The following is a 15972-nucleotide window of genomic DNA, read 5'->3' as shown; positions in this document are numbered from 1 at the left end:
ACCAACCAGGACTGATACTGTTTAGCTTCCAAGATCAAACAAGATCTGGAGCCTTTAGGGCATTTAGCATTCCTCCCCCAAATCCACCTAAATACCCAGAAGACACTAGATCCCCCTAAAAGTCTGACCTCAAAAATTAGTACTGGGTTATTACTGGGCTGAGGAATACCAAGGAAACCCAGGTGCTTTAGTCTGAGGAAGACTATTGTAGGCTGCCTCTGGTGAGTCTTCCTTGCCTAAGAAAACTCTATGAAATTAATGAGGTTGCCAAAAGTTAACAGGTGTGACTTGAAGGTATATATGCATGCAAGTCTCCTGCCAAGGCTCTTTTCACCTTACTAGGTGCCTGTCAGTAAAAAGAGGCAGCAGCAGATCACAGGTTATGGTATTTCCCCTCACCCAATTAAAAAAGCTGGGAATTATACAGTTCTGGATCAGACAGCACCCAAATAACCCAAGTAAAAAAAAAAATTAAGAGTAAATTTAAGCAAATTTAAGCAACACGTTAGAAGGCCACTAGGATCATGGTAGATGAAGGGAATGCTGTGGATATAATATATCTTGATTTCAGTAAGGCCTTTGACAAGGTTTCCCATGACATTCTTGCAAACAAGCTTGTAAAATGTGGACTAGACAGGGTAACTGTTACATGGATTTGTAACTGGTTGACTGGCCGAACGCAAAGGGTGCTCAACAATGGCTCCTTTTCATCCTGGAGAGAAGTGACCAGTGGGGTCCCACAGGGCTCTGTCCTGGGCCCACTGTTATTCAACACCTTTATCAATGACCTGATGTTGAATAGCACTGGGCCCAGGACAGAGCCTTGTGGGACTCCACTGGTCACTTCTCTCCAGGATGAAAAGGAGCCATTGTTGAGCACCCTCTGGGTTTGGCCAGTCAACCAATTACAAATCCATGTAACAGTTGCCTTGTCTAGCCCACATTTTACAAGCTTGTTTGCAAGAATGTCATGCGGAACCTTACTGAAATCAATAAACAGAGCTCTAAGGTGAGAGCAGGAGCAAACACAAAAGATGAGGCAGAGAAAATCAGGGAGAAAAAGTCTTGGTAAAGGGGCAGCACAGGAAGCTAGCATAGGTGGGTATGCACCAGCAGGATGCCGGGGGGAGGGTCCTTGGAAAGACCCAGTGGGAGTGAACACACCAACAGCAGCAGGGCCAAGCTCAGGGCTAGCAGCATGGCCAGCTAACAAGCCATGCTCCAGCTGAAGCCTTGGGAGGACCCCATCACCCAGCACACCACCTGCTCCAAGCCATCTGCCCCTGCTACCATCTCTGCAAGACCATCAGCCCTAGAGATACCAAAGGCTTTTATACCCTGCTTGAGTACCATAGTAGGAACAGGGACAAACAGGAGAGGGAAACTCCACCTCCAGGGCCAGTGAAGGTGGCAGCGAGGAGAGGCTCCCACTTCTCCCCCATCTTTGTAATTGTGGTGGCAGCAGTTCCTATCTTTCCCCTGGGCAGTGTCACCCCCCCCGTCAAGATGTACCATCCCACTGGGTGACATCCCCATATGTAGTCCCCACCCACCCCCCTGCAACACATCCAAGTTTACCATAGAGATGATGGCAAAATCATGTTCACTGAGTTTGTAGCCAGGGTGCTTCTTCAGGAAGTGTACTTCATACTTAGGGTGCTATAGCTGAAATATGCTTGGTTTCTAAAGACAGGACCAAAAGGCCTCAGTGTAAAATAATATTATCCAGGAGTGTGTCTAAACTGCTGAACTGAAGCTGTTTAACACTTTAAATCTCATGACTACAGAATCCTGGGATTTGTAGTTTGGTCCAGCCTGTCAGAGAACTGTCAGCCTCTGTCAGCCTAGTATGTCAGAGAGCTCTGGTGCCTCACCAAACTACAAATCCCAGCATTCTATAAGACAGAGTCATGGCAGCTAAGGTGGTGTCAAACTGCTTTAATTTTGCAATGTGGATACACTCCAGGAAATCTGGATATAGGCAATTGTGCCTAAATATCCTTCCTCTAAGAAGCCACAGTGTGTTTTATGCATTCTAATGGATGAGGTTGCTAGTGACTGATTGTATGCTTTTGAAGTGACTGATACTTGTCTTTTTTTACCTTTTAATGCCAATATGGATTTCACTGAATCTCATATGCCAAAATCCCTGTAGTAGGATGCCCCACTGGAGACCCAAGGCAGCAATAAGCAGGTTGGTACCAATGCTGCTGAAGCCATACTTCTTTAGAAAAGTCATCAAGAAACCAAATCCAATGAATATCATCACGTGAACATCTTGAAATACTGGAAAAAAGGGAAAATAAGGGCTATGACTGGAAGTATCAACAAGTTACGACTGCCTCTTATTTCCAATTACTTACCATGAAGAACCCAATGCCCCTCCTGGACTTTGTCATCTAAAGATATGGTCAGTGATTTCTGATAACAAGAAGTGCCAAGTTTTCTCTGTTTCCTTTATAGTAAAAATAAATACAATCATTTATGTAGAAAAATGGCAACATAGACACAAAAATGGATGTATTAGCAGGCCCAAAGTTTGCAGAAACATCAACATATACACACATACCCTACTTCATTCATCTGCTGAATGAAAAATATATATATGTAAAAGCAAGGTATGGCGTGGTGTCTGGTTCTGTGTGTCCACATGTAAAGAGGAAAATGTACTGGAGAATTTTGGGAAAGAGTCGGTCTAACTAGCTTAGATGTCTAGAACCCTTCTCATGAACACAGTACACCGGAACATTTTGTTGCATGTCCCTCTTGAACAATTATTCTCACACAGAGAAAACAAAACAGAACATTTCTGGAGAGAAACCACTGCCCATATTTAAAAAATTGTTGAAAGGTTTAAAAAAATATGTCTGGAGTTTGTATTTTTTTTAAATGACACTATCTGCCTGGCACTATGTTTTGTTCTACTGTTGCAGCAGAAGCTCTTCCCTGTCACATTCTACTTGAAACAAAAAAGTCAAGGCTATTCATTTCCATATTTCAGAGGAATAAAGTGCAGATATTTTAAAATGTGAACTGAAAAATTCATAAAAGCATAAAATGTGAAACAATTTCCATGTGAAAAACACACGCAAGGTCTCACGACTTTGGGGGGGGGGTCTATGTCGATGGCTTGGCTGTGGTGTTTTGAGGCTTGTGTGGGTCTTTTTTGGTCTATGTGCTGTCTCTGAGCACATGATCTAAGGGGCTAGGGCTTCTGATGAGTCACTGATTTGGTTGGGGGTGAGCTACCAGCTGCTAGCTTCTATATAGCTGCTGCTGTCTCGGTATCTGGACCTCTACAAATGGGCTACAAATATAGGATGGCAAATACGGATGGTGATGGAGCTGTGGCATTGATCTACAATATCTGTGCCATGTTTGTTTTCTTGCCAAAGGATATGTCATACTATACCTTGCAGCAAGTGGAGGCTGGTTTCTCTGTAGGAAGAGAAGGTACAGTAGCTTGAAGCCATGTACTCACACTTCAATTTATCAGGGAGGAAGAAACTTTTTTGAAAAGACTTGAACATACTCTCCTGAAGACCAAAATTAGGGGTACTATAGGGAGGGGGATAATTCTCAAACAAAGAAGGCTGATACTTAAAATAATGTTATACCCAGAAGCAGAACTATCAAGAACCACATTGCAAGTTTGGAGCTGCACAATCAATTCCAAGCTTTCCCTTAATGAGATAGATGGCCATCCAGCCTCTGATTAAAAATCTCCAAAGAAGGAGACTCCATCACTCTCTGAGGTAGCATGTTCCACAGTCGAACAGCTCTTAACATCAGGAAACTCTTCCTAATGTTTAGGCAGAATCTTGAATCCATTGCTCCATATCCTGTTCTCTGGAGTGGCACAAAACAAGCTTGCTTCATCCTCAAAATGATATCCCTTCAAATATTTAAATAGGGCTATCATATCACCTCTTAACCTTCTCTTCTCCAGGCTAAACATACCCAGCTCCCTAAGCTGCTCATCATAGGGCATAGCTTCCAGACCCATCACCATTTTAGTCACCCTCCTCTGGACACACTCCAGCTTGTCCACATCCTTCTTGGCAGAGTCAACTATAGTGCTAACTAACATATGTCAAGAGATATGGAAAAGAAAACAACGGCCAACAGATTGAAAATGATCAATACACATCCCCAGCCACAAAAAAAAGGAGATACAAAAGCCTTCAGCAACTATAGGATCACAGAACTAATCTCCCATGCAAGAAAAATTATGGTCAAAATACCATAGACTCCAACGATACATAGAGAGAAAAATCCCAGAGATCCAAACAGGGTTAAGGAAAAGATGAGGCACTAGGGACTACATTGTAAACATACAATGACTAAGGGAAAGTATCAGGGAATTCCAAAAGAAAATCAATATTCAATTGCATAGATCATGAAAGGTTATGGAATGCCCTTATAAACATTGAAGTGTCAACACATTTGATAGTCCTGATGAGGAATCTGTATTCAGAACAAGAGGCTACAATCAGAACAGAACACCTTATCACCCTGACTGTTCAATTTATATGTAAAATGTATGGTGAAAAAAGCAGGCTTGGGCATAAAAGAATAATATTAGCAGAAAACCTCCCTGAAACGACTATGGGAGATCAAGAAGGAAAGTGTAAAGGCTGGCTTACTGCTGAACATAAAGAAAACAAAAATAATGACTACAGAGAATTTACACAAACTAGACAATGAAGAAATAGAGATGGTAAAAGAGTTCTCATACCTGGGATCAAGCATTGATAAGAACAGGGACTGCAGTCAGGAAATCAGAAGAAGATTAAGAATGGGAAGAGCAGCTATGAAATAACTAGAAAAGATTCTAAAATGCAAAGATATACAACTGAGCACAAAAGTTAGAATCATACAAGCCATTGTATTACCATGTATGGATGTGAGAGCTGGACAGATAAGAAAGAAGATAGGAAAAAATCAATTCATTCGAGATGTGGTGCTGGAGAAGAGTGCAAGATCCCATGGACAGCCAAGAAGTCAGACAAATGGGTCCTAGCACTTTTTCACATGAGGAAAATTGGAAGGTTATATTGGTGCCAATGCAAAGTCATCCAGGGCATTAGGGACAAGTTCGCAGCTGCTTTTCACATGATGCTGCATGCAATCAGGACAGACCCCAGACAGAATGTGAGGTGAATCAGGAAATAAGCAAATTCGCAAAACTACGGTATTTACATTTCCATTTTGCTTGTGAATTCACTCTCTTCACATAATGTCAGCCGTCTGAAAACCAAGCCTCCAGATGCCTCCTGTTCCCAGATTTCCCAGGGTCCCTTGCTGTGCCAGGGAGAGGGAGAGAGCCTTTTTCTTAAAGGATACACACACATTTCCCTTGCCCAGCTGCTTTCTCCTTCCTCCTGCAGCCTCTAATTAAGGGCACAGCTGCTGGGAGAAGAGAGGACGTTTTGGCATTGCTCCTGGACAGGAGGGCAAAATGGAGGACATGTCCTGGAAAAGGAAGGCATCTGGGAGTTTCAGCCCTCTGTGGAATCAGACAGATTTATGGACCCACCCACCTCCTCTTTCTCTTGTGTGTGTGTGTGTGTGTGTAGTTTGTAAAGGGAAGCCTCATCCTGCCTTCCACTGACACAGCTTCTGGGGCTTCTGGGGCAAAGATTTTTTCCCCCCCGCCCTGTTTCTCTTCCCTCCATGGAGCATGTGGGTCTGTATGCACTTGTGGAACTGACAGTTTGGGGCATGCACAGAAAAGGTATTTCTAAACTAGCAATGGGGCTTTGTGCTCCTCTGTTTGATACCCAGATTCACATTGGAGCCTAAGTAATGTGCCTTTAATCCCTTATTGTGCTCTTGTCTGTGATAACGATTAGCAAATGGGCTTGCTTTTCTGGGATGCCAGCACTTTAACCATTTTTGGGATGGAAGTACATAGGTTCCCATGTGAAAAAGTCCTTAGAACAGATCAAGTCAGAAACCTCCCTGAAAGCCAAAATGACAAAACAAAACTGAAGCTGTCATACTTCATAACATCATGAGAAGGCAGAGCAGTGGAAGATGTCTCATTCACATGGTGGCCATGGGTTGAGATCAACTTGAGGGCAGTTAACAACAAATCCATACAAGTGGTATTATTGGCTATTCTCAAGATGAGTGCAAATGAAGAATAAAACTTTTTTGGTATTAGGTCTAATTGTCTACCTTCTGTATCACTTGGTGTTGAGGATGACTTCTATGACAGTACTGAATGTGAGGTCTCGACAACCACAGAATTAAGTCTGGGATATTCTATCAGCCATTCCTAATTAGTAGTTGTCACCTGATAAAGATTGTGGATAGAATAGTTGAAGACGTGGCCTATAATCTCCTCAAAATCTTCAAAAGTGAAGGGAGAAGTGAAATAGAGACCTGAGTTTGAACTCTTGCTTGAATCTGATGGTATACTGGGTCCATAAGTTCCAACTCTTGTTGTTTGACTTGGAGCTCCAAAATATTGGCCACTTTGAGCATCTGTTCAGAAAATACTCTGTCATCAGTAGGGAAGGCAAACTCATGTTCAATTAAATGACACGCTGGAGACTAAAATACTTAGATTTTCCAGAAGAAGAATCCATAAAACAGTCCATATCAGTGGAATACAGAACAATTATGGGGGGGGAAATGTAGTCAAAACTGAAATTGTAACAAAAGTTAAACTAGCTGCAGCAAGGTTCCTTCGATGCTATTCATGTGGTGAACAAAAATGAACTGAGGGAATGCAGCAAGAATGCAAGGACAAAATGGAGAGTGGGAGAAGCTATCACCAAAAAGCTTGTAGATCTAGTCTAGAAGGTTCTGAAGATTCACTGTGCAGGCACAGAACGGCAGAACTGCAGATGCAGTGTGTGAGTCACAGAGACCATGAAGAAGAACATAGAAATCGTAGAGCCATTGCGTAGAGATGATGGTGAAATGCTAAGAGGTTAGTGAGGCCTGAACTATTACTACCTTCTTGCTTCAGTCTTCTCTCAAAAGGAAAACAGTGCAATATCTGGTGAAAATAGAATAACTCATGCAGTAAGAAAACTACAGCCTAGAACAGGTAAAAAAGCAGTAAAGGAATGCCTAGTTTTGAATTGAATCTAAATGAATTCAGGTCTACTGGGCTTGGTGAGCTCTTAAATGAACTTGCGGAAGTAATCTCAGAGCCACTGGCCATAATCTTTGCGAATTCTTGGTGGATAGGCCAAAGAGCAACATGCAATTCTGGATTGCATCAACATGAGTATAGGTGCTATACAGACCGGCCATAAAGACCGGCCTGTGGGTGGAGTCAGGATGCAGCATTTTGTGCTGCTCCAAATAACAGAACACAAACCAATCAATTTAAATTACAAAAAAGAAGAAAAAATACACCTAAATACTAAGAAGAACTTATTTACTATAAGAGCTTTTCAACAGTGAAATGGCCTGCCTCAGAGGGCTGTGGACTCTCCTTCCTTGGAAGTTTTTAAATATAGGTTGGATGAGCATCTGTCATTAGTGCTTTAGTTGTGTATTCCTGCTTGGCAGGTAGATAGCCCTTATTGGTGCCTTCCAACTATAAGGTTCTATGATTTTATGATACAAAATAATAACATCTTTCTAGTCCTTATATATAGGGCAAAATACTGGAACATTGATCTAAAGGAAGAAAATGTGCTCTCGATCACCCAGAAGACCATGGAAAGAAGGATGTATAGAGAGCCTACATCATTGTGTTCATAATGCTATTGTCAGAGCACAGACAGAACAGAACAGGTGTCATTAAATATATCTAAAATCAAAAGGTGAAATAGAGTGGCTATATCAAACAGATAACAGATTTGCCCAAGCAGTAAATGAATAAATTGTCTGGGGTTAAAAGCACCTACCTGGCCCATCAAGACAGAGATGGGAAGACCTCACCTTTATCATATTCGTGGACAAAGATGGTGATAGAATAAGAAAAATCATGAAGACTGGAGATATGTATATCTGCTTTGCTGGAAAGAAGCTAGGATCTGGACAGAATCAGATGAAGGTGGAACTATAAATAGAAGAGCACATGCCTATCTCTAATTTTTAAAAAAGAGTTAACACAAGTCCTGGAAAGAAATTCTGGAAAGATACAATATTGGGTTAGATAGATGGAACATACAATCTTAGGTTAAATAGATGGAAAGTTTGAATTGTTATGATGTAATTTCTAAAATTCCTTATTAGGTCACAAATCCAAATAAATATGGTAATTTCATTTGTTCAGAATTTCTGTGCCAACAAAGATAGGCTCAATGTAAAATGTTTGTTTATGCTGCAGCATCTTGGTTTAATGTTCTTGCTCTAGTTCATTGAAAATAGAATGAGATCCACTGTCTGTAATTGTATTCATGTTATATCAGACAGGATGGATCTAACGCTCACATTGAGAATAGCAATGCCCTGAGAAATAGAAATTTTTAAAATGGATCAAAGTATATCCCAAAGGAGCAGCCAAATGTAGTCTGCTGAAGCAAACTAAGGTTTGCTCCGTGCGGGAGCCGCAGCAGCCACACCGCGCGGCTCCCACGCGGAGCAAAAAAAGGAGCTCCAAAATGGAGCTCCTTCTTGCGGCGGCTCTGTGACATCGCGAGGCGCTGCTGGCGCATTCGCGACATCATAGGCGCCGCGACACATCTGGACGCTATGCGTCCGATACGTAAACATGGCGGCCCCCATGTGGAAGGGGCGCCGCCATGTTGTACGTATGGAATATGTACTAGGGTTAGGGGTGTGTGGAAGCACCGCCCCTTCCTAACCCTAATACGTATTCCATACGTATTTTTTGGCGGTCTGTAACCCACCCATGTCTTGTGAACCTGAAAAATAAAGATTAATTCAGTGATTATGGCCGAAGCTCTGTGAAACAGCCACTTTACATCAAATTTATTCCGCTGAGTAAATGCTACACCATGCTTAAATGCTGAATAAACAATACATTTATTTTATGTTTACCTATTTAACATTAGAATGGCTAGTGAATTACCATAATATATCCAGAAACATGCCTGCTAGAGAAAGGTTCTTTTACCATGAGTATAAATAATAACTGATCACCTTACAATTTCAAAATAAAAAACTTGTCCTCATTAATGAAAGCAAATTACAAAATGCTAGACATAATTGCTGTTGAAAAATCAGCCCTGTCCATGAGTAAGATGGAAGATAAGATGGGAGTTCAAAATAAGTAAATGAATTCTCCCATGAAGGCAGACTAGTTCAGTACAGAAAGTCAGCAGACCTTATAAAAACAGGGAGCAATATAACTAAAAACAAAATTTCAAGTGGCTTCTTTGAGAAGAGCAGCATGATCACAAAGAGCTCATCATTCCCAAGGTCTTATTTTGTACTATGCCTGCTGTTTAGAAACTGTGTATTTCAGTTAGAAAGAACCTTCAGCACTTTGAAAGCAGTTGATATGCTGGCAGTTTATGATGTGTAAAAATACATATCAGAAGAAATGACCACAAATGTCCCGTGTTTAGCCGATGAATAACTGTACAGTTGTGTACAGTGCTACCACAATTCAAAGAACAGCTAACTCTACCAAAATGCTATAGTATAGTCCATTAACCAACACTTACGTGGGTATAACCAGAATTCACCCAGGAGCTTGCTTCCATGATCACTTGTGTCATATTTTACAAATATTCCAAATAAAATTATAATGACCACTTCCAAAAAAATAGCAAGTACGGGGAATTTAATCCGAATATTGGTGGAGAAAGAAGAATTTGTGGTGGCCATTTCTGCAGTTGTCTGAAGCAGAATGATAATGAGTTGTTTGTCTCCAGCTACGTTGCATCATAATGACATGGCAAAACCCCATCCTTGTCTGAGTGTCAAGCCCAATGAGGGCGGGACTCAATTTTACCAAACGTTCCTGTACAAAACTGTCAATCTATCGTTTGTTTAAAATTCATGTCTTGGCTTTCAAATTTTTCCAGGGGAGTAATAGTCTACTGGATATATAACGTCAGTATACGGTAAAACAATAAAATGACTCATCCTTATATTGTTATACAACACATTTATAATTCTAGTTATTTTCCTTTGCATCTTGTTTATAACTTATAAAAAATGCTATTAACATGGATAAAGTCAACAGCTCAGTGGAACTGTGTTGTATGTATGCTGTATGGTCCTGAGCTTTAAAAGCTCTATAGTAGTGAGGCTGCATGTTATCTTCATAATGTTTTTTCCTCTAGGGATAAGACAAAATTTAAAACTCTTAAACTTTATTTAAGAGGTAGTACATCAATATTTTAAACCCAAACGCTGCACTGGGCGAATGTGGACATGTCATTTTTCTTTTCAGCATGAAATTATACCCAGAGTATGGGAGTAATTAGTTAGAAATAACATAGTTTAATCAGGTCATCTTTATCAATGACTTGGAGGAAAAAATTGGGGGAATGCTTATCAAATTTGCAGATGACACCAAATTAGGAGGAATAGCTAATACTCCAGAGGACAGGATCAAAATTCAAAATGACCTGAATAGACTTGAAAGCTGGGCTACAGCTAACAAAATGAACTTCAACAGGGAGAAATGTAAGGTACTGCACTTAGGGTGAAAAAATGAAATGCACAGGTATAGGATGGGGGACACCTGGCTTAAGGAGACAACATGTGAAAGGGATGTAGGAGTCCAAGTAGACCACAAGTTGAACATGAGTCAACAGTGCGATGCGGCAGCTAACAAGGCCAATGCGATTTTTAGGCTGCATCAATAGAAGTATAGTGTCTAGATCAAGGGAAGTAATAGTGCCACTATATTCTGCTCTGGTAAGGCCCCACCTGGAATATTGTGTCCAGTTCTGGGCACCACAATTCAAAAAGGACATTGAGAAACTGGACCGTGTCCAAAGGAGGGCAACTAAAATGGTGAAGGGTCTAGAAACCAAGCCCTATGAGGAACGCCTTAGGGAGCTGAGTATGTTTAGCCTGGAGAAAAGTAGGTTAAGAGGTGGAGGCTGGATGGCCATCTGTCGGGGATGCTTGGATCTGGATTTCCTGCATGGCAGGGGGTTGGACTGGATGGCCCTTGCGGTCTCTTCCAACTCTATGATTCTATGATTCTATAGGTTATATGTATTGGTAACAGTTTGATAACAAGTTACTTTTCTTGATAAGAAGTTACTTTTCCTGGTAACAAACAATGAAATTCCATTTCAAAAGTAATGTCATCTGCATGCCATACTCCCAAGCCAGCTGGAAGCTGGCTTTTAATATCAGTCTGTTCTGGCCCTGAGTTAATTTATTTCTTAGTTAAGGTTTTCTAGGTAAAGTAGTTATGGGCAACTGGATGCAGGCTGGGAGCATTTCTAGCTTCATTGTCATATCATTTCCAGTCACCATTTGGGCCATTTTTGGATCTTTGTATGCTTTTCAAAGTTTCCCTAGGATTCCCACAGGGATTTTGAGCAGTTGTCAAGGGGGTGGCCAACTGTTCTGAATAGTTTTGTGAATGTTTTGGGGACACTCTGAATGATTTCCAGATTAAACAAAAATAATAATAGAAGCACAAATTTTTGAAAAAGTTATGGGGGCTAAGAAGTGTTGGGAGTCACTGGGAAGCTTTTGGGGGTTGCAAAAGTGGGTTTGGGATTGCATGTAGACAACAAGCTGTGCTTTCCCCACTCTTGGTATAAAGGTTACTTTTAGAGGGCCTTTTTAGGGATATTATGCAAGTAACTGAAAGCACAGATTGGCATAAAAATAGGACAGTAAGATAGTAAGTAATACACCACAGGGTTACTTTTACCATTGTAACAAGTAACGTCAACAAATTATTTTTACAAACAGGTAATTTCAGGCTCTGTACCTCCCATAGATATAAGCAGATGTGGATAAGCAACCCTTTTAAAAGGAAAGATGGTAGTAGAGCATTTGTAAAATCCACAGTATAAGCTGACCTCATGTATAAGTCGAGGGCAGTTTGGAGGTCAAATTTATGAATTTTAATATGACCAGTGGATATGTCGAGGGTAAAACTTAGTGACATATAACAAAGGATGTAAAGGATGAGGCAAAGGAAACTGGAACTCTGGCATTTGGATAACAATATTGGAAAAATGAGCGCACGCTCTGTACCACAGAGGTGCTAAAGTTAATGTTATCATATCTGTGGGTACAGAAGTAGAAAAGAAACTAGAACTCCCAGATCGCAATTCAGATTAAACAAAAATAATAATAGTGCAGGACTAATTGAGAACTCTGTGTGTTTGAGCCACAAGAGCTAACTATCAAAACAAACTCAAATTGAATCCAGGTAAGAAGGAGGTACTTGTAATAGGGACCCTTAATCCAGGAATGGAGTTATGCCAGCCAGTTCTGGATGGGGTCACACTTTCCCCGCAGCTTGGGTGTGTTCCTGGACTCGTTACTCCAACTCCAACTGATTCGTCAGGTGGATGTGAGCACTTGCTATCAGCTTTGGATGATACTCTAACTACACCCCTTCTTGGAGCAGGAAGACCTAGAAACAGTAATGCATACGCTGGTAACTTCTCGACTTGACTTCTGCAACGCACTCTACATGGGGCTACAACTGGTACAAAATATGGCAGCCAGGCTGGTCATGGGAACATCCAAAACTGCCCATATTACACCAGTACTAAAATCTCTCCACTGGCTGCTTATCAGTTTCCAGGCAATGTACAAGGTGTTGGTTCCAACATGTAAAGTCCTACATGGTTGGGTCCTGACTACCTGCGTGAGCGCCTACTTCCATAAAATCCTCCCTGCACACTTCAGTCCTCTGGGAAGAATCTGCTATAACCTATGAAGACCAGAAGCTCTGTGGTGACCCAGAGGACCTTCTCATCAGCAGCCCCCAGGCTCTGGAACGACCTGCTAGACGAGATCCGCCATATTATCACCTTGGAAACCTTTAAAAAGGGCATTAAGACGGCTTTTCCAACGAGGTTAGGTCCATTAGATCCATTAGACTTGCCTCCCCCTCTATTAATACCAATATCAAAATTGATTGATACCATCGCTCCCGTCCCCCCCCCCACACACACACAGAGAGGAAGACTCATTTCTAGCACTAAACTGCCTGAAATTCTCTCTCTCTCTCTCTCTCTCTCTCTCTGGCTTTGCTTCGCGAACAAAGATTCAGAAAGGACTCATCCCACGCTTTGTACAAGTGCGTTGGTGACTAAAAAGGCCAATTCGGGATAAACAAGTCGGGTTGCAGAAAGCACAGCAGAAAGTCTCCTTGGGTGATGTTTCCAGGTTGCGGTTCTTTCTGCGTTGTCATTTCTCTTCGAGGCTCGTTCAGTGTGAGCTTTCGAAGAAGGCTGCAGCGTCATGGATAGTGCGTCTCCATGCCTCCTGATGCGAGACCAGGGAGGATCATTGTTGGTGATCTATCTGGCCAAGCCTGAGATGTTGTTTCAGGGAGTCCTTGTATCTCTTCTTTGGGGCGCCCCTCTTACGCTGACCCGTGGCGAGTTCACCGTAGAATACTATTTTGGGGAGGTGATGGTCCTTCATCCTAGAAACATGTCCGGCCCAGCGCAGCTGCGTCCTCAATAGCATGGCCTCAATGCTAGTGATGCCTGCTTGCTCAAGGACAGCAACATTTGTCACATAGTCAGTCCAGTGTATATTTAGAATTGTGCGTAAACAGCGCTGATGAAAGCGTTCAAGGAGTTGTAGGTGTTGGCGATAGGTGACCCATGTTTCAATTTTACTGTATTCATATTGGACAGTTTTAAATTTTTTGATGTTTAATCTTTGTTTAGGGCAGTACTTCTCAAATAGTGGGGCGGGCCCCCCAGGGGGGGCGCGAGGCTCTGTTATGTAGAGGTGTACTTATAACAATTTTATAGACAAATGATACTATTTACAGTCGCGCAGGGGGCGCGAAATGTTTTCTTCTTCCTAGGGGGCATGACAGAAAATAATTGAGAAGCACTGGTTTAGGGGTTGATGACTGTTTTTATGATGGGGGAGGGGTCTATTCTATTCTATTCTTATTTTTTGTATGATACGAATTTTAAAGCTGTATCTGTTATAACTTTTGTAAGATGCCTTTAGTCTCAGGCTGGGGAAAATGTGAGGTGGTGGTGGTGGTGATAAGGCAGTTATTACAATGACAAAGCATTGGATTCTTAACTGAGTTCCATCTGAGCTGATACATAAATTGATGAGTTACAGTGAACATTCTTGTGTAGCATATATTCTCATTACTTAGAACAAATAGGAAGTATATGGTACAAGCACTTTAGCTGCTTGGACATAACCTCTGCTAGACTAAAATTGTTCATGAAGCTTCTATTCATTGGAGAGAGAATACACATAGTTCTCTCAAACATGTGCTCTTCTAGGTAAGCTGAGTTACATTGAAATTAGGTTTGGATTTGTTTCAGTATCTTTTGCAGTGACTAACGGAATAACTGATCCTCAAGTGAGATATGGAACATGGAAACAGTTGATACTTGAGAAAGTTCTTTATGGTATTCACTGCACAGTACAATTTAATAGTTTGAAACCCAAGTGATTCAGATTTTGTTTTTTAGTATCCCCTGGGATGCTCTGCCTTTCAAACAAATAAGTTTATTGTATCTATTATAGATGGTCCTTGCTTTAAAAAATATCATTTTTTGTTTAATTTCTACTAGACTGGCATGTGTCAGTTCTTATCCAGTTGTGCACCACTAAAAACATATATTAAAGAACTACTGTGTAAAATTTACCACACAATTAATACACAAGCTGTTCAGCAGAGATAAAAACTCTTAGCACTAGAGAGAAGGGGGAAAGAATGAGATTGCTGTACCAGCCATCATTACCTACCAGTGTCATGCTTCAGCATTTATCCAAGTGTTGCAGCTGGAAATGAGAATGAAAGCTGTGTTAACTTGATTATAATTCTTACCATAGGAAATTCTAATTGTGCAGGAAAAATGAATATCTCCCTGTCCTAAGGACTAGAAGTAATTTGTTTCACAAAATGATGGATGTGGGGAGGGGAGGATCATACAAGAAAGAAAGAAACTGAACATGCATTTTAAGCTCTTGATACTGGCAAAGTTTCCATTTTGTCTCATTCGAATTTTGCATCTATTCTCCTTTGAAGAATTACTCCTTACAGTAGGGGTGGGCAAAGTACAGCCCTGGAGCTACATATTTCCCCTCCCACCCAGGCTGTGTTTATTGCCCTTAATCCCCTTGGTACTACCAGACTACAGTTTTTCTGGCCCCCCAAAGTGATTTGCCTCTCCTGAAATTTCCCAGGAGTAGCATTTTACATTTTAAATAGGTTACAGGACTCCCTATACCCCCCTCCACTGCTTTTCAAAACCAATCAGTTTAAAATCACTTCTTTGCTTAAATCACTTAGCTTTGTTTGGTTTGGTGTGTTTTTTTTTACAGCCTATGCCAATCACTGGAGAATACCACAGACAGAAAATTGGCCCTTGGACTGGCATCACTTACAGTAAAAGAAGCCCAAATCTTGGTGTGATAAATGGGAGTCCCTCCATTTATCAGAGGACTTCTTCCCAGACAAGAATTCACACCATTCTCGGTGGCACCATCTGCGGAGAGAGTTGTTCACATCTGCTATTTTCCTCTCCCTTCCTGGACTGTGCCTTCAATTGGGAAAAGAGATGAGATGACAACCTATGTATCCATCTCTCAGCTTCCTGCTCAGAGCCTCATAATCCTTTATGATATCCTGAAGGCTGTGCCTTGTAGTGTTATTGGTTGCCACATGGACTAAAAGGAAGGGATAACGGTAAATAGGTTTGACAAGTCTTGTCAGCCTCTCTGTTATTTCATGGATTTTTGCCTCAGTCAGCTAACACACCTCCAACATCTTTTCAGGCCCACAAACCGCTGCTTCTGTACTCCTCCACAAGGAGTCCAGCAGCAAATGACTCTTCTGAGGCTTGGCAGCAGCCACTCCCTCTATTGAGTCTAAGAAGATCTCCTGCACTT

The 15972-nt window shown here is 41.4% G+C and overlaps 1 protein-coding gene across 2 annotated transcripts in view; it reads right to left on the bottom strand.

Moving 5' to 3' along the window:
- LOC149313448 (ammonium transporter Rh type A-like) overlaps positions 1-9804 on the bottom strand; it is a 50729-nt gene extending 40925 nt beyond the window's left edge. For both annotated transcript variants that reach the window (XR_016280827.1, XM_089519127.1), the window contains exons 1-2: positions 9603-9804; positions 2103-2286 (exon numbers count right to left, since the gene is read on the bottom strand). Coding sequence is in view for 1 of the 2 variants with exons in the window: in XM_089519127.1 (XP_089375253.1) it covers positions 2103-2286; positions 9603-9765 (347 nt within the window). In the remaining variant the exon portion in view is untranslated. The remainder of the gene's footprint in view (positions 1-2102; positions 2287-9602) is intronic.
- Between the last annotated feature and the right edge of the window lie 6168 nt (positions 9805-15972).

Source organism: Sceloporus occidentalis, unplaced genomic scaffold, assembly GCF_023333645.1.
Source record: "Sceloporus occidentalis isolate IW3139 unplaced genomic scaffold, rSceOcc1.0.p SCAF_4, whole genome shotgun sequence".
Lineage (NCBI taxonomy): Eukaryota > Metazoa > Chordata > Lepidosauria > Squamata > Phrynosomatidae > Sceloporus > Sceloporus occidentalis.
This window is presented reverse-complemented; position numbering and strand designations above follow the sequence as displayed.